General features: G+C 41.0%; 1 protein-coding gene across 1 annotated transcript; it reads right to left on the reverse strand.

The window, feature by feature from the left end:
* Window positions 1–227: 227 nt before the first annotated feature.
* On the reverse strand, window positions 228–20,010 carry LOC110174151 (NAD(P) transhydrogenase, mitochondrial-like). The gene is given in 23 exon segments (XM_055153916.1): window positions 228–1,745; window positions 3,399–3,514; window positions 3,910–4,028; window positions 4,607–4,688; window positions 6,168–6,327; window positions 6,475–6,654; window positions 6,900–7,060; window positions 7,175–7,188; window positions 7,190–7,406; window positions 7,967–8,162; window positions 8,382–8,527; window positions 13,102–13,212; window positions 14,621–14,782; window positions 15,447–15,600; window positions 15,815–16,006; window positions 16,106–16,239; window positions 16,576–16,763; window positions 16,946–17,034; window positions 17,148–17,235; window positions 17,309–17,526; window positions 17,603–17,832; window positions 18,711–18,915; window positions 19,728–20,010. Coding segments are annotated over 22 exon segments (3,258 nt in total). The 5' UTR covers window positions 18,862–18,915; window positions 19,728–20,010; the 3' UTR covers window positions 228–1,595.
* Window positions 20,011–20,170: the final 160 nt, after the last annotated feature.

Here is a 20,170-nt window from a genome sequence, read left to right on the forward strand (position 1 = left end):
CCAGGTTGACCTGTGTGAATAGCATCAATATTTTAACCTTTTAACTAATAAGCAAAAGTGGGTTTAGTAGAAATTGTAGTCTACTCAAAATTATGCTACTTAAGAAGCCTAAGGGTTCAAGTGATATATAGCCTAGTCCCTTCACTGAGAGTTTACATTTAATGATGATACAAGCAGTTTTGGTACATGAATTGAAATGTATTCAAATATGAAACAAGGGCAACATCTGGTGTAACACATTTATTGTGGATGAGCAAGTTCTGTGACAGATGAAAACCATTCACAGTAGAAATCAAGGGGCTATGTTGGACTGAGAAGAGTTATCAATCAGTTCCCTTCACTTGAGAAGTTACACTCCAAGTTACCAGACAAAAATGACACAGGCTGCTTGCTCTGTGTGGAAAAATACCAAAACAGAAACCTAATTGAAACTCACTACAGCATCAAAAATACAGCAGCTTGATTGTTACAAGAACAGAAAAGAAGTTAAACTTAAATATGCACTGGGGAATTAAATCCATTTTATGTCAGAAAGCAAAGGGAAAGAAAAGGTCCTATCAATATATGTAGAGGTAGGGTAGTTGCCCAGGTCAACTTCAAGGGGTCCCAGTAAGTTTAACACACAGCACATTACAGTAACTGCTTCCCAGCTCACTGTAATTGTTAGTACAGACAATGATTGCAATTATTGTTCCCTAAACCCTTGGAAAGATTTTCATTATGTTGTAACTTTTAATACTCTGAATAAAACAACAAACAGCCGAAAATGTGTATTGGTATGCGTTTTTTTTTTTTTTTTTTTTTTTAATCGATGGAAAGTCTAAAATTAAAAAACTAAAAAAAAAATCATAACACTATGCTTTTATGGATTAATAAGAAGAACAGGTACAATCCAGCCTCTTATGAATAACATTCCTTCTTTTACTAATGAGCAGTAATGAGGATACACACTAGAGTGGTTGAGAAGATTGGAATAAATATACTGCACTTCTGGGCTAAGTGGACCTCTACTAAGTCAAAATACTGTTACAAGTCTTTAGATGACCTCATACGTAAAGATGCCAAGTGCTTAAGCCTCATTGTTTAGTGTAGTTCGATTATGTGATTTGTAATGTAATTTGTAAATTAATGAAGTTGCTGTGAAAAAACATTTCTCAATAAAGACGAATTTTCTGAAATGTGAAAAAAATGGGCCACAGTCACACCTCAGGAAAAACTCTACTGTCAATGTTTTGTTACTATCTATTTACTATTATTAAAAAACAACAGTGGAAATAAGAGTATCTAAAACGTTCATAAAATGCATTTACATTAAGGAGGTAACAGAACACATTTTAAGTTGTTCCCTATATAACAGCATCTTTATGGAATCTCCCCATCTGAACACACATTATTGAGGTTTGTATGTAATTTCATTAGATTCATACAGTTTCAGAAGGATTCAGAACATGTATTCTAATGATTAAAAGTTATCAATCTGCTTGTGAGGTATACAAGTAAGTTAAAATGTTGACATAAAAGACAAAAAAGTCTAACATCTTCCAAGTTTCCCTACAGTCCCTGTGCTTTGAGTGGATTTTTAAAGCACTCCTGCATTAAAGGCTCAGGTTTTCGCGAACCTTGGCTTGCAAAGCATCACAAGTCTTCTTGGCGTCTCCTAGCAACATCGCACTGTTGGGCTTGTAGAAGATGGGGTTGTCAACAGCTGCATATCCCACACCCAATGAACGTTTCATCACAATCACCTGAATAAAGAGGATTTGGTTACATACAGCTCAATTAAAGAAGAATCACCTAATTTTATTGTACAGAGTAGTGATGCCCAGGTCAGTTTTTTTTTTTTTGGGGGGGGGGATTTCAAAGTTCAGGCCTTGGGGGGAAAAAATTCTAATGGAAATGTATATTCAGAAGCCATTATTGACAGTCTTCATCTCTTTCTAAGAGTGCAGCAACAATAACTGTTCATGCATATGGATGTGTGTGGACCACACAGTATGCTTGTTGCAATCCTACACTCTAAATGATTCAAACTTAACACTGTCTCAAATAATTCATAATGTAATTAATAAGAATTAGGAGTATTTATTTGGTGACCCTGTGTCCACCTGGGCCCCTATCCTTGAAAATTCAAACTAGGGCCCGACTGATATATCGGCTGGCCGATATTGACAAACTGGGCACTTTGAGACATATCGGCTGTTGGCCTAAATCTTGCAGATATGGCCAGATAGTCTACATGAGCTTTATATCTCCTTATAAAGCCCACAGTCTTTATATTACATCCACTGAATGCAATTTACAGACAGATAAATGTCCCAATATGTGGTGCTGCATCAGTATTTATCTGCAGAGTAATTTGTCTGTGTGCATGACGTCATACTGCCCCTGAATGCACCCCCTGGGGTCAAGTCACTCATATGATCTTGTGGCCTGAGCCACGATACTGACTATAAATAATAGTGAACTTCAGCACAGTTTAGGCCAGCAACAAAACTACTGCTTGTTTTTGTCAAACTTATTTGAGAAGACTTGTGATCTGAGAGGTGCCTGTGTGAGCGATCAGTGTTGCAAATGTGCCAATTTTGAAGTTTCTTTTCATTCTTTCTCACTGGTTAGCAATTATCTGCTGTAAGTAAGTTTTTTATTTATATAGCACTTTCACAGACGTTTGTCACAAAGATGCTTTACAGATCATTATTCATTCACTCCACACCTGGTGATGGTAAGCTACTATTGTAGCCACAGCTGCCCTGGGGCAGATCAACAGAAGCACGGCTGCCAATCAACACCATCGGTCCCTCTGACCACCACCAACACTCACACACACAACACTTTCATACCAGGCAATGTGGCTGAGGTGCTTTGCCTAAGGACACAAAAACCTGATTTTCCCAGTGGTCTCCCATTCAAGTACTAACCAGGCCTGGCCTTGCTTAGCTTCTGAGATCTGATGGGATCAGGCTTTGACAAGCTGTTATGGCCACATGGTGTGAATGATCAGCATTTACGCATAGAATTAATTATCATGGTGCACACACACCGCTAAAGACTAATAGCGGTAGTTTAATTACTTTCTACTGGTTAGAATGTCATGCAAAAATGCCATCAGGCCTACCTATTGTCTTTAAATATGATGTAAAAATTTAGCCTAAACAAACCCAATTTAAAATCCAGTAGAGCCAAACCAAGGTTTTATAACAATTGAAGATTTACAGTGAATTGTTAAATCACAAATATTGGCTTTTATATCGGCTATTGGCACCTCCAACTGCCATTTTATCATTATCATATTGGCCACACAAAAAATCCATATCGGTAGGGCCCTAATTCCAACATGCAATTGTGATGAGTGTTGTAATGTATCATATCATCATACATGCACAGATCTGATGTCTCACCTGCTTAGACTTCCAGACCTCCAGCACAGGCATACCAGCAATGATGGAATTGGGGTCTTCCTGAGCAGCAGAGTTTACGGTATCGTTGGCACCAATCACCAAAACCAAATCAGTGTCTGAGATACAAAGACAAGTAATCGATAGAAAACTTTGTTATATTTCTGTGATACATACAACTCATGTCTCTGTGTAGCAGTGCAAACAGCTCATGACGTTAGTAAAAAGCTGATTGCTATTATCCAGTTATGTTAAGGCTCATTTAGCCAGAGATGATGCATAACATACTTTGAGATGGTCAGCTCAGCTCTGTAATGCAAGTTTACAAAATATCCTGCTATGGAAAATGTTAGAAAATTAGCAAGACCAGATGCAACAGATATGCATCAAGAGGAAAATAACCAAAGTTTCAAAAATGCCTCCAATACAATCAGTGTAATAATTTCAGCAGTTAAGAAAGGGACAATTATTACAACCAATTTAAAGTAATAACACTGAAATGGTAAAATCCAACCTGGGAAGTCCTCATTGATCTCCTCCATCTCCAACACAATATCATATGGGACACCAGCTTCAGCCAGCAGTACATTAAGTTGACCAGGCATACGACCAGCCACAGGGTGTATACCAAACCTGAGAAAGAATGACAACCTATCTTTAAGAGTTCATTTCATCCACTCACTCATCTACATTGTACAGGGAAACTGAATTCATTACTGTGCAATGGACAATTAACATAATTAAACTCATGCGTCTTATCTAGAATATTATTACAACACTCTTAATATTGATCAATAAAGAGAAATTGAAAATAATGGCTTAATAGAGTACCTTATAAAAGGACTGTTATAGTACTACAATATGAACTATAAACAAATAAACAAATAAAGAAAATTAGAGATTCAGTGGATGCGTAGTGTTCTCTTTATTCTCTGGCCACCCACTTCCTCCTCTAATCAAGTGCAAATGCTCTAAGTAGCAGCAGCTGCACGGCAAGATCAAACGAGTGAGGAAGGGCAAATTCCCCTTACTTCCGGTTCACTTAAGATTTACCCCATTCTTTTTACATTTTTATTCCATTCGTCTTTGCCTCCAGCACAGATCTCGCCTTTGTACTCAATAACTTCCCTTCCTTAAAATGAAGTAATGCAAGGATATGTAGAAAACAAAAGACCAGATTGTTTTGAGTCATTAATAAACTAGGTAATTACCTGACTTTTTTGCCAGCTTCCGTCAGCATCTTAACCAATTCTGCAATCGGGTACTGGGCCTTTGCAGCACAGAGCCCATAACCTTAAAGGGGAAAATGGAGATTAATTAAATATTGTTCAGGTTTATCAAAGTTGTGTTGCAATATATGCATTTTTTTATAATTATAGATAACGGTTATAAATAATCAAGACAGGGTTTACAGTCCAACTGAAAAACCCAGAAGCATAACAGAAGTGGCCTATTCTATAAGAAAAACATGTTGGCTGAGACCAGGCAGAGATGGCCTGGACCAAGCCAGGAAAGCAGTTAGATTTATCAGACCACATCTGAATGTTTCCACAGATGTCAATCAGACCAAGTTACTAAAGGTCACAATGAAAATGGGATTTAAAGCAGGCCCCATATAGGACCATATATTAAACCAAAATAAAGTAATGTCATGTGAATACACCATCCATAAAATGCATAGTGTAAATGTTTTAAGTGTTTTGTGTTGAATATCTTGTTTGAAATGTCCATCCAAAAAAAAAAAAAAATGGACATTTCAAACAAGATATTTAACACAAAAAACTTAAAACATTTACATGTAACTCTCTACACCCGGCATACTGCATCTAGTGAGGAGAGATGAATAAATAATGCATGAAATTGTGAAACATCTTTGAGGATCTAGAAAAATGAAGACTAACCATTGTTATTAACATTATGACATGACCAAACTGGAACTAAACAAAGTAATAACAAAAAACAATTGTTATACTTATATTTTACCCCTTTGAGTTCTTTTTTGATTAGTTTGTTTTTTAAGCACCTGAATATTTGAGTTTTTCCATTTAAGCAAATTTAAGTAGTTTCCTCTAAAGTTAGCATTTGTTTATAACAAACCCCTCAGCAATTTTGCTGGAAGCACTCATTTGCAGGCTGTGTGCTTCTAGTCTGTGTTTACATGTACCCACGTGAGTAAAACAACATGTCAAATTTCAAAAGGGTTAACAACAGTCTAGGAGAGCAATGAAATGTCACTAGGCCACACAATTATGAGGTCAGAGTAGCTTCGAGGACTTATTTCATAGTACAAGTATAAGCCACTGGGGGATTCATATCTAAATGGAAATGGAAATATGTGAGAAGAACAAATATGTGTCTGGAACAATGGCTGGACCCCACACTTAAGCCCTTAAAATGGCTCTCCAAGCCTATTCTAAGTGTTGTTTTTGAATTGTCAACAAAAACCCACCATGCCCTGGTTCCATCTAATTTTCCCTTGACCTTGCGTATATATGCTGCACTGTAGAATGTCTATTTACTAGGGACTGCCGACCACACAGAACTCCTGTGCGTGTGTGGCTGCTCTACCATGACTTGTCAATTAGCTGAATGGTGATGTAACATGGGTCAAGAAAAGGTTAAATAAACAGAACCCACACTTTGCTAACACAGAGGAGGAAAAGGATGGTAAAGTCAAAGTATCATGTTTTTCCACTCACTTTCAAGAGTCCTAGTGCATGTGACTGTGTGCGTATGTGCATGTAGAGTGCCTGTGTAGTGCAATAGTCTTACCTGGAGTGATGATTATGTTATGAGCCTCTTTAATCATGTCGACAGTCTGATCCACATTGACCTCAGTGTGAGTTCCTGTGATCTCCATAGGTTTTCCTGTACCAGTGGAAGACGTGCCATAGCCTCCCAGGATTACATTAGCCAGGGACCGATTCATAGCCTAGTGGGGCAAAAAGGGACATTTACCTTAGTTATTAAAAATCTGCACATCATATGTGTGTGTGTGTATATATACCACTATATATCTCTGTGAATAAAAAAGATGTAAAGAAATAATGTTTTAATTATATAATATTTGAACACTTACTACACACATAATGTATGACAGAATAGCCCCAGAAGATCCAATAAGTGCTCCAACAATAGTCAGCAGGTTGTTGTTCAGCAGGAACCCCTCAGCACACAGGGCCCAGCCCGAGTAGCTGTTAAGCACTGTGATAACTACAGGCATGTCAGCGCCTCCTATGGCCGCTGTCAGTGTTACACCCTTTAAAAAAACAAAAAAAACAAAAACAAAACTTTACTAAATGATTACTGACTAAATTTACATTGCATTTGTCATTTATACATATTAAATTAATTGTCTTTGGCTTGTAATGAAATTGTAATTTTGTTATTAGTTTCTGCTTTGTGCAATTGTGCAATGCAATTATAACTTATAATTAACTTAATTTAAGACAAAACTTTTTTTTTAAATCCACAAAGACCATAATTCGGTTTAACAGTACCTACCATCACGGCAGACAGGGCAGAGACAGATCCCAGGCAGGTGATGCCTGTAGTGTAGCTGGGATCAAGCATGTAGGGAACCATCCCCCCAACACAGGCTGCCATCAGGCTGGCATTCAGAGCATGACGGGCAGGAAGCATTAGAGGAGCACTGTTCAGAATTCCTGGGAGAAGTGGTACATATATCAGAAGTTATTAGAACATAAATTTTGCCAAAACATGCTCATTTATTTTTGTCATCAGCAGAGCCTGATTTATACTGCAGTAATGTTATATACCTTGCAATTTGCCAAGCGACTAAAGAGCCACTAAATGTGATGCCACCAATGTATGTGCCAAGGTAAGCAACAATCTTTGTCAGATTGGCAGCTGGATCTGTGGCAAAGTGGGGGTATTCGATCATATACTCAGCCACACAGGTGAGCACTGCAGCCAGGCCAACCAAGCTGTGGAAAGCAGCCACCAGCTGCGGTAAGTCAGTGATCTGGATCCTCTTAGCGATGGCCAGGCCTAAAATAAATCAGATAAATATGTTTGAAATGGAATATATAACTAGTTACAGTGTTATCACAAGTTGTTTTGTAGATATGACAGATGCATACATGAATATAAAATGTAGATGTAAATTCAAAGCATATACCATAAAAGTACTGCTGGGGAAAAGGTCATATAGGAGCCAGGTGCAGCTGATGGAGACCATTTGGGAACATTCCGTGTTAGTGAGTAGGTATACACTACGTAGGCTGCTTTAGAAGTTCTTTAAAGAAGTAGACAGCATTGTTGTCTGTGTAGATGGTTTAGTCTGGGTTTGAGATAGTTACTGGAACAATTAGCCGTTTAAGCATTATACTGTCAAGAGAAACTCTTGGAACGTGAGTAATCTACAATGTCAACTATTACAGGTCTTGCTAAGTCTGGACAGTATTACTCATGTTGTGTTTGATGTAAACAACCCACAGAGGCCACCACCTGTTGCTCTCATATACATACGCATGTGCAGACTAATTAGTCCAATCAAATTGCCTCTTATCACTTCAGTCTGGCTCACTCCATTTGATGTGAACACTTACCGGCAGTTCCTCCTACAGCCATGGCAGCACTCATTTGAGTCAGAAGTTCAGGGCTTGGCTTGAGGGCACCCAATGTGGCTGCAATCCCCCCTGCAACTCCCATCATTCCCAATGCATTTCCAAGACGTGCTGTGGTTTGATTGGAAAGCCCGGCCAAGGCTCCAACACAACATAGACCAGAGCCTAAATACATCATCTGAGGGGACAGAGAATAAAAGTTTAAATAAGCAAATGTACAAAAGTAAATGAGAGGAATCAAATAGGGATTGCCTGTACAATATCTGTACACATAGCATACATATTTGACTGACATTAAGCTAACATGACAAAGAATGGGTTTATTTTAGAAAGTTAAGCTGACACAAGATATTAGATATAATGCTTAGATAGGGCTGGACAACCTCTGCTCTCACACCTGCTCAATGTTGTATCCAGACTGTAGAGCTGCAGCGTAGCCTCCAACAAACACACCACCAGGAAGCAAGTAGAGGTAGTTATGCTCAGGGGGATCAGTGGGACGCTTAAACATGTCCAACATCTTCTGAGTCACAAGGAACCCACCTGTTCAAAAGACAACAAAAATGTACAGTTGTGAAAAAATTAAGCTCATGGAATACATGGAAATGCAATCATTAACCCTCACTGTTTTTGTGTCTAAACTTGCCATTCTTGTATGTTCTCGTTTACACTGAATGTTATCCTGTATAAATGTCTGTCTGCAGGTATGGGTTGCTCACCTAAAAAAGAACTTTCCTCATTAAATTATGGTTAAATACAAAATAACAGGTGAAAAATCAGAGACTTGTTTTACATACATAATTTTCACTGATCCAATTTTTTAATCATAGGTGTTTAAAAGCTAATATCTAAAAGCTGGTGCCAATGTCAATAACCAATGTCAGGAATTTAATGGATCTACTTTGTGTCAATATAAATATTTTAAGAAGAAAACCTCAAATGTGTTCAACTCAGACCAGGCTCCATCTCAGTGCTTTGGGAGAGATCACATTACTGTTGGCATGTCTGTTTTCCTATGGCATGACTGCAGTCACACGCATGTGCATACACATAGATTAAGATGTAAAAGAGGGGCATAAGATGTTTTTTGCAGTTTGTGTAATTTTAGTCTCAGTTTTAGACTCTTTATAATACATATCAGATCTTAGGGTTATTATAATACTGATATGAAGGAACTTTCACCCTTCAGATTCAACAAAATGGGGATCAGCTACTGGAGGAGAAATATTTAGGGATAATTTTAGACAATCAAGTTTAAACCATCAAATGTTTCAAGATAATAAGAAAATGCTTGACATCTGATTGTGCACACATCTTTTTAAATTCTATTATTCGCTCATATCTGTCCTACGGAGCCACTGTCTGGCCAGACAGTCAGATTAAACTTCAAGTCAGACGAAGGCCTTTACAACTGGGCCCTAACAGTGTTAAACCAAAAACCAAATAGATTCTACCAATGTTCAATTTTAGTAAAGCACAATTTTTTTATCATTTTCAAATTGTGTTAACATCATCATAAAACTTTTTAATATGAGGAACTGGTTTTACAGCTATATTAAGAAACTAAAGAGCTGCGGCAGATTCACCCGAGCAGTGATGAAATTTTGGCAAATTTGACATCTTTAAAAAAGAATCTCGGATGTGCACAATTTTAATGTGTTTCTGTGTTCTTAACATGTTTCTAATGAAGATGTATTATATTTCTAACATGTGTTTTCGTGTCCAGTGTTATACTCACTTGTGTCATTGTCATTTCATTCCTTTGTCCTGTGTTGTGTGTTAAAAGCCCTTCTAGGGACAAGTGTTGTGAATTACTACTGGCTATAAGCACAATGATGCATGCATCAGGCTGCTGTGCTACAGTCAGTCAATATTTTCAAAATAAACCAAATAAATTATAGGTACTTAAAAAGGAAATCTAGATGTTAATTGTCCACGTAATATATGTTTGTACTTAAGCGGATGTTTCTGGGAATGTGTTAATTCGATTATACAAAGGCACAACATGAATATCATGGTGTGTACTAAAAAAGTAGCCAATGAGCTAGTTTAACAGCACTATGTGTTCCCCTCCTTGAACAGTCACCTTATCGTGGTGGAGGAGTTAGAGTGCCCGAATGATCCCGGGAGCTATGTTCTCGGGGCTTCATGCCCCTGGTAGGGTCACCCAAAGCAAACAGGTCCTGAGGGACGGGTCAGACGAAGAACGGTTCAGAAGCGCCATATGAGGAGTTCAATGCAGAGGCCAGTTATGTCGCCCGGAATGGCGTTACCGGGGCCCCACCCTGAAGCCAGGCCTGGGGTGGGAGTTCGACGGCGAGCACCTGGTGGCCGGGCCTTCCCCCACAGGGCCCTGTCAACTGATCACCACCTGGTTGTGAGTTGGGTTCGCTGGAGGAGGATAAAGCCGGACAGACCTGGCAGGCCCAAGCGTGTAGTGACGGTCTGTTGGGAATGTCTGGCGGAGCCCTCTGTCAGATGGATTTTCAACTTGCACCGGAGAAGCCCTCCCGGATTCCGGGGGAGTCTGTGGATATGGAGTCCGAGTGGGCTTCGTTCTCGACCTCTATTGTCGATGTGGCCACTCGTAGCTGTGGTCGTAAGGTCTGTGGTGCCTGTTGCAGCGGTAATCCCCCGAACCCGGTGGTGGACACCAGAAGTAAGGGATGCCGTCAAGCTGAAGAAGGAGTCCTGTCAGGTCTTGTTGGCTCGTGGGACTCCTGAGGCAGCTGACGGGTACCGGCGGGCCAAGCGTGCTACAGCCTGTGCGGTCACAGAGGCAAAAACTCTGAGCTGGGAGGAGTTTAGGGAGGCCATGGAGGAGGACTATCGGACGGCCTCAAAGAGATTCTGGCAAACCGTCCGGCGCCTCAGGAGGGGGAAGCAGTTCTTCACCAACACTGTTTACAGTGCTGGGGGAGAGCTGTTGACCTCGACTGGGGACGTTGTCCGACAGTGGAAGGAATATTTTGAGGATCTCCTCAATCCCACCGTCACGTCTTCCGAGGAGGAAGCCGAGGCTGGGGACTCAGAGGCGGACTCGTCCATCACCCTGGCTGAAGTCACTGAGGTGGTTGGAAAGCTCCTTGGTGGCAAGGCTCCGGGGTTGGATGAGATCCGTCCTGAGTACCTGAAGTCTCTGGATGTTGTGGAGCTGTCTTGGCTGACACGCCTCTTCAACATTGTGTGGCGGTCGGGGACAGTACCTCTGGACTGGCAGACCGGGGTGGTGGTCCCTCTGTATAAGAAGGGGGACCGGAGGGCGTGTTTCAACTACAGGGAAATCACAGTCCTCACCCTCCCTGTCTATGTCAGGGTACTGGAGAGGAGAATCTGGCCGATAGTCGGATCCAGGAAGGGCAGTGTGTTTTTCGTCCTGGCCATGGAACACTGGACCAGCTCTACACTCTTCATCAGGTGCTCGAGGGTTCATGGGAGTTTGTCCAACCAGTTCACATGTGCTTTGTGGATCTGGAGAAGGCATTCGACCGTGTCCCTCATGGTGTCCTGTGGGGGGTGCTCTGGGAGTATGGGGCCGGGGCGCTTTGCTAAGGGCTGTCCGGTCCCTGTATGACCGGAGCAGGAGCTGTGTTCGCATTGCCGGCAGTAAGTCAGACCTGTTCCCAGTGCATGTTGGACTCCGCCAGAGCTGCCCTTTGTCACCGGTTCTGTTCATTTTATTTATGGACAGAATTTCTAGGCGCAGTCAGGGGTCGGAGGGGGTCTGGTTTGGGGACCACAGGATCTCATCTCTGCTGTTTGCAGATGATGTTATCCTGTTGGCTTCATCAGACCAGGACCTGCAACATGCACTGGGGTGGTTTGCAGCCGAGTGTGAAGCGGCTGGGAAGAAGATCGGCAAGTCTGAGGACATGGTTCTCAACCAGAAAAAGGTGGCTTCTCCTCTCCAGGTGGGTGGAGAGTCCTTGCCTCAAGTGGAGGAGTTCCAAGTATCTCGGGGTCTTGTTCATGAGTGAGGGGGGGATGGAACTTGAGATTGACAGGCGGATCGGTGCAGCGTCTGCAGTAATGCGGTCGGACCATTGTGGTGAAGAGGGAGCTGAGCCGAAAGGCAAAGCTCTCGATTTACCGGTCAGTCTTCGTTCCTACCCTCACCTATGATCATGAGCTCTGGGTAATGACCAAAAGGACAAGATCGAAATGAGTTTCCTCCGCAGGGTGGCTGGGCGCTCCCTTAGAGATAGGGTGATGAGCTCAGTCACACGGGAGGAGCTCGGAGTAGAGCTGCTGCTCCTCCATGTCGAGAGGAGCCAGTTGAGGTGGGTCAGGCATCTGTTCCAGATGCCTCCTGGACGCCTCCCTCGGGAGGTGTTCCAGGCATGTCCCACCGGGAGGAGGCCCCGGGGAAGACCCAGGACACGCTGGAAGGACTATGTCTCTCGGCTGACCTGGGAACGCCTTGGGGTCCCCCCGGAAGAGCTGGAGGACGTGTCTGAGGTGAAGGAAGTCTGGGAGTCTCTGCTTAGACTGCTGCCCCCGCGACCCGGCCCCGGATAAGGGGAAGAAAATGGATGGATGGATGGTGTTGCTGTACTGAGGACAGTCACTGCCAGCTCAGTTCTTGTTATCTTGACCTACATACCTGATTAGAGGTATAATACTCCCTACAACAAAAGCATAGCCAGACTGGACTGTACTAGACTAGAATGGACAACACTGTCAGGTGTCTCCGGGTGCTGGGTCCTAATTTACAATGCTAAATAAATGTTTCCTGCCTTAGCACTCCAGTATCATGCCCTGTCTCTTCAACTCTCAGTACTAAGATTTTGGGGGGTTTTGCTTTACCTCTTGAGAAGAAATGACAAGGGCCTGTTTCACAATACATACTGAAAGAAATGGATTGAACTGCAAAGGGATTGTGGATAAAGTGGTATATCACTCAGAAACGTGTGTGAAACCAAAGTCACAGAGTATACGCCCAAATAAAATGTATTTCTGTAAGGCCTGCCTGCCTGAGACAAAACTGATATAACAAATTTATGAACACCCAACATAAAGTAAAAACTGTGTTTACGGGATAGCCCTGATATTTATTGTATGAAGTGAGATGACAAAATTATCAATCATTTATATCTGTTGGCGATTGTCTGACTCACCGGCAATGTTGACTGAGGAGATGAAGGCAGCAAGCACAGCCAATGTCTGAGCAGTAGTTTCTGGGCTGTAAGCACCTCCCATCAAAGATAGACCACCCACTGCTGTTAAACCTATACAACACAAATTAGTTTTAATAATCACTCAGATTGTGCACTGTATTCATGTGTGAATCAAATTCATCAAATTTTAAAATTCTCTCAGGACCTCTAATCAGTGCCAAAAAGCTCAACCTGAAAATGAAAGCAATCATTGCACAGCAACATTATTACTTATTTATTCACTGTTGTCTTCTTAAGATATTGTTTTCCGACTGTGGAGGTACAGAAACACTAAAAGACTGTTTACCAAAACAGACCCAGGAAACCTTGATAACATCAGGCCTGTAATGACTTACAGCCAGTAAGATACAATTCAAAACATTCACACGGACATGTGTGCGTCCAATTCAGCTGCAACTCAGGTACAACCCAGAATGTTAGACCTCAAACAACATCATGACATTATTTAGACTTCTCTTAATCAAGTTATTTTCACTTTGTTTCACAACAATGCAAAAAATGGTTCTGTGTGTTATTAGACTTGATGTTATTTATTGAACAAAAATGTAAAACACATACTTGTAACAGATTTGAACTATTAAAAACTGTAATGTTATACCTTTTAAGCACAGATCAATGTAATCTTAGGGCACCACATGCATAATAAGATTGGCAAGGAAGAAAGATCAAAAATATCCCCAACAAAACCTACTATAATCGCAGTTAGATAAAAGAATTTTATCAGACATTACATATTTAGCTATGGCAAAGTGAGGAAATGCTATTAAGCCAATATTTACCATGACCCTCCACCAGTCAGGCGCTCTCCTGACTGCAACTCTATAACGACTCCATGAAAAATATAACTGTCCCACTACAAAAATCTAAATTCCAATATCATTATCTAATGTCTGTAAATGATTGTGTGTTTTTATAATGCCTGGTAAAAGAACCACTAAATTTTGCTGGATGTTTCCATAAGCCAATCCAGTAAGTAACTTAGCATGAATAGGTAAAATGCAAGAGTAAATATTTGAAAAAAAAATCTCGCATGAGTCAGAGTCAAACTGTAAAACAGCCCTAAATGAATGGAACCAGAACAGTTAAAAATGGTGTGACAAACTGCAAAAGGGTGGCTAATAAACTTTTAAATGTGGTGAAAACTGTCCATTATAGCAGTTACACAGCTCATGTCTAGCTGTGTGAACAAGCAACTAGCCAAGAACTTGTGACCTATAAGATCACCAGTGTGTTACTTCCTACCACTGCAGCTCTGAGAACTGATCAAAGGCATGAGAACACACACACACAAACCTACCTTGCTAAACCTCTAACCTCTTTGTGTCAAGACAATAAGGACACAATCTTTTCATGTTTTATTTGGACTGAGTGGTTGGATTTAAATGAACAGCACAGAGGGGACCAACCAGCATATTAGTGGCCAGTTTTTATGGTGGTGGAGGTGGCAAATTAAACTAACCTGAGATGGCGTTGGTGACAGACATGAGTGGAGAGTGCAGAGCAGGGGTGACTCCCCACACTGTGTGGTATCCAACGATACCAGCCAGGCCAAACGTCGTGACTATCTGAGTGAAGGCAGCATTCGGGGCAGAAACACCCAGACCCAGCATGGTGACCAAACCTGACAGAGGACAGCAGACAGAGAACATAAGCAGTGCAAATTTTTTACAAAAAGCAGTTAAAATAACTCATACAAAACATGGCGGACACAGAGTAATTCAAATATGGGATATGAATACATTATCAAATAAAATGAATGTTTTGCAGACTCTATTATAAAGTCATGTCTCAAAACAGTATGCAACAATGACAATGAAGTGCCACACTAATAAGCCTGTAACAGGCACTAATAAAGGGCAAGCTCCAAACGGTGGCTGTGTGGTAGTGTTCAGCGGGGAAACTACAGAGTACCTCAACTATGTGTGAAGCATATTAACTGTGTGTGGTGCACTCACACAGAGCGTGGTGTGGCACCATGGGAACCCACACCTCAGCTCCACTTCAAACAAACACGCAGTGGGACACCATTTTTACAATGCACACTTCCTGACACTAACAGGGTGCCTGAGTGTGCGCCCATGTCACTTCTCGCCTCTGCACATTCCTGCACTGACCTAAAAGCTGATAATTGACCTATTCTTGACCTTAGAGCTGTACCTTGTTCACTGCAAATTATAGTTTGCAAAAGACAAGTGACATATGAAAGAAAATGTTGCTCTATGGAAATGTTTTGTTAATTAACTAAGCAATTTCAGTTTAAAGAACATAGTCTCCTGAATGCTTACCACCAGTATACAGGCCAGCAGTAGTGAGTGTAGCCCTAAAGGGAGAGATCTGTGAAGCTTTCTCTGCCTCCAGTTCTTGAACTGACTTTGGTTTTGGTGGTGCTGCAACAGGAACATTGTTGGGTTGAGGAGCTGGGAATAGATTCTTTCCATTCTACAAAAAATAAAGTGCACAACTGATCAAACACACCATTTGTAATATACTGATATTGGATTGAATGATTCACCAGAGAAAAAAAGCTTTGCATGCATTGTAGAGCTACTGTTACAGTGACATCTAGTGACCATAACATGCAGTTGCTGAGCTACACAACTTTAACTTTAACTATTTCAGAAACGCTGCATTTAAACATTGCTTTAAACAATACCTGCATGACAACAGATCCCCTGACAACATGATCCATTGTGCCATAATCAAATTCATCCTTGACATCAAGGAAAAAGTTGTCTTTGTCAGGGCTGATGGCTCTAACAAGCTTAGTTATGTTGTTAGAATATAAAGTACTGGACTGTGTGGGCAACCGACTTGGCAGATCTGTGTAGCCAATATGTGTCACACCCTGGAAGAAAGAATGAAAGATGAAAAGTTCACTTACTTACTTTACTAGAGTACCTCTGTAAAGTACAGAGTAAAGGTCTCAAGCATGTAATGTCCAAACCTTGTATACTGAAAGCTCCCCAGGAACTGTTGTCTCAATGTTGCCGCCTGCCTCAGCAGCCAAGTCCACTACTACTGACCCATCTTTCATGCTCTCAACCATTGGTTTGGTTATTAGAATGGGTGCCCTTCTACCTAGAATATAAAACATGATTTGTATTCAGTTGTGTTCAGTCAGTTCTTAGGATAATGATTGGAAAAGGTAAGCCTAAGTGATGCATTTTTAGCCGCTGACTGTTCAACACTTCAGATAGATTTTATGTACAAATTTGACAGTATAATCAATCAGTCAGTACTGATCTTTCCTCCCCCTTTCAGGTAAACCTGTAAGAGTGTGTTAAAACAGACTATGCAATTAATTTGCATTAATTCATGCTCAATCGCATGAATTAACCCTTTAACTTTGCCAGCCCTAGGCAACCCATAGCCCCCGCTGGTGAAGGGAAAACCTGTGATGGCTAATTTGCATACCAGGGATTAGAGCAGTGCTGATGACAATATCCACATCCTGACACTGTTTGGCAAACAGCTTCATCTCTGCTTCTATGAACTCCTTTGACATTTCCTTGGCATATCCTCCCTGGCCCTCTCCAGACTCCTTGATGTCCACCTCCAGAGGCTCTGCACCCAAAGATTTGAACTGCTCCAAAGCAGCAGCTCTGAAAGTATATAGTCACATTTGTCACTTTACATTTCATACCATGGTCGGTAAGAATTAGAATGCCAGCTGCAGTTAACAGTTTAAACGCACTGTGGATAATTTGTACAGTATAAACGGCATAACACAAGACTACTGGTTGTTTCATACATTTTCTCAAAATAGAAAAATTAACACAAAAACCTTGTATCAAATCCTCGAACTATAGCTCCCATGGCTCTGGCAGTACCAGCTGCTGCTAAACCAGCCACACCACCTCCAATAATGAGTACCTGCAAAAGCACAAGCGCACACACAAGGCAAAGAATGACTGTCTATGTCAATTTAATATTCAATCATAGTAATATCCTGAGAAATAAAAATACATTCAAATAAGTCCACAAACCTTTGCGGGAGGCACTTTACCAGCTGCAGTGATTTGTCCGGTGAAGAAGCGTCCAAAACTGTTAGCTGCCAACACCACAGCCTTGTAACTGGAAAAAATACAAGCTGTATACATAACAACAAAAACACACCTTTTACTAAGGTATAGTGTTCAGTCCTTACCCAGCGATATTTGCCATAGAGCTAAGCGCATCAAAACCCTGGGCGATAGTGATTCTGGGCACTTGATCCATAGCCAGAACTGTAGCCTTCTTTTTGGAAAGCAAGTCCATCAGTTCTGGGTTTTGAGCAGGGTAGATGAAACTGATTAATGTAGCGGCATCTTTCAACATGTCCACTTCATGCACACCCAGGGCAGGGTTAAAGACAGGAGCACGAACCTGAACCATAAAATACTTTTGTTTATATTTATATGTCTTAATCATTTCTTTAAAAATGTTGACAGTATAATTCCACCTTGACCACAACATCCGATGCCAACACATCTTTCACATCTTTTATTGAAGCTCCAGCTTGAGTGTACTGTTCATCAGGAAACTTTGATGATTCCCCAGCACCAGACTCCACAACAACATTGAATCCCTGTTTGATGAGCGCCTGCACACCGGCAGGAGACAGAGCTACACGCCGCTCATTCTGGAATATCTCTTTAGGAACTCCAACTGTAAGTTGTTTGTAAGGAACTCCTGGGAAAGTCAAAAAACAATAACATGGATTAAACACTTTATTTACAGTTTAAAATGCACTATATACAAAGGTCAAACTTATTGTGCAGGACAGGACAGGATATCTAAAGAAAATTGAGAAATAATGGAACCCAATGACTAATCAGGAAATGCAAGAATATTGTAAGGCAAAACCTTAATACCAGTAGTCTTTTCACTTGGTTCTACTTTGTAAACTGATAAATGTGACAAGGATAGTGGCTGCTATTACTGGTCCTGACCTCATCTCATCTCAGATATGTCAACGTCTGTCCCTTGAACAAACTCACCAGTAGTTCACACAGCTTAACAGATAGAAGAACTGTGACCAGATGGAGCGGGATTTCACAACACCAAAATAAGAATTGGTCATACAGTTAAGTAACAATTGATAGCAACTGCATGAAGTCTTCTACAAAAGCAATAATTAGAAGCATTGACTATATATACAAATCCCACTTCAACTGTACCAAAAGTTTCCATTTTATAAAAATACAGCAGTGCTGCATGTGGGATGCTGGAAAATAAACATTTATCAAACCCAGTATGCATGTAACACACATGTGAAAAACTTCCAAGTGGATTAGAGAGTCAGTGTATGTGATGAAAACAACCATTATGTTCTCAGTGTGTTCTCTCCACACAAACCTGTATGACCCAGACATGCACAATCCCCTGCCTTGTTGTTTAAATCCGTCTGACTCGACATATCTGAAATGGACTTACACTGGGCTTATTTGATGTTGATTACTGGCAACATCCCCAACTTTTTTTGGATACAGTTGGATACATTTTGATAAAAGATATATTACTATGTAAATGTACAAAATATATTATTACTGGTTTGTAGTGCGAAATACCTGGGCTGGCACATCTTGCCAAGGCAGGGTAGGTCCTGAAAAAGCGCAAGTGAGTTTTGACTGATGGAGCTTTTTGCAGTTTCAAACAGGAGACTCCACTGAACACAGGAACTGAGCAGCTGGTCACTACAACACGAAGCAGACTCGCCATGGTGCCCGCATCCAATGCTCACCCCTGGAGGAGTCAACACAAGAAGCAGCTCCCCTAATGTGGACAAGAACATAGTAGTTACTCTACATTACTTTTACAGTGACACTACTACTTTTTCTGTGCAAAAAAAGTTACATACAAAGTAAGCTAGAGACTAAGACTCCAAGTGTAACACGCGGTAAAATGCAGGGACTGTTTATTTAAAGTGGAGATAAAGGAACGAGAATAGACTGGTAAGAGTTTTCCTGTTGAAGAGGGGCTTAAGCTGGAGTGAACTGGTAAAAACAACTACTGTCATCACTAGGCTTCGACCATAGGCTTATAACCACTCATTTTTTCTTAAAAAATAATGCTTAAAACATTTAGACTTTTGAAAACACATGATTATTTATGCTTTAATCTGGGTTACAGTTTTCATGGATTGCAGTTGACTTTGTTTCTCCCATTTAATAAAGCCTTCACTTTCGTGTAGCGTAAGATAGATAAGTGAAAATTAAAGAGGTAATTCTAAAGTCTAAAAAATAAATGTTATTTTTGCAGTAGTTTGTAATTAAAAATCAATGCATATGGCGAAGGTTGAGACAACTGATATTTGAGTTGCCTTTGCATGATTATCTAGGCGGTTCTTGTAAGTACAGCATAGCCTACTACTGAAGTTCTCTTTTTTATCTGCCTTCAATGCTAAATCAAGCGGGTAAAGCTAACGTGGCTAACGCCACGTTAGCCGCCATTATTTTACCATCTGCCAATGGAAGCTGCAAAAGAGGGACATATGAAGCCTCTTTTTACATGCACATCCATCAAGCCAAAGTAATGCATACTATAAAAAGACAGTAACAAGGATAAATCTGAATGACTTCACCGACCTTTGCAGACACTCTCCTGTGCAGACCAGGCGAACTTCTATCGACCCGGAAGATGTTACGCGGCTGGGATAGGAATATTGCGCATCCGATGCCATAGATGTGCCGGTTGAACAGCTATCCTCTATCGTCTCACAAATGCGGGAGAACGAGTCATCAGATGCCCATAGAATAGAAAATAAGCAATAGCCAGTGTGCAGTTTGGACTACGCAGGCAATTCGTGCATTTAATATGCCAGTATATGTCTGAGTAAGGATTGTCTGACTGAGAGCAGGCACATAATAAGTGCATGGTTGTCCGAGCTATTCTCCCATGTAATTTAAGTTTAAAAGAGCTGTAACTCTATAAGCATCCACTGCGGGGCGCCATTGCACATTGTACACGCACAATAACATGAAGTCAGGGCATAGACCAGGGGTGTCCAAACTTTTTTCATGACTGGCCA

Source organism: Boleophthalmus pectinirostris, unplaced genomic scaffold, assembly GCF_026225935.1.
Source record: "Boleophthalmus pectinirostris isolate CB_2022bp ecotype Guang Dong unplaced genomic scaffold, ASM2622593v1 HiC_scaffold_18, whole genome shotgun sequence".
Classification (NCBI taxonomy): domain Eukaryota; kingdom Metazoa; phylum Chordata; class Actinopteri; order Gobiiformes; family Gobiidae; genus Boleophthalmus; species Boleophthalmus pectinirostris.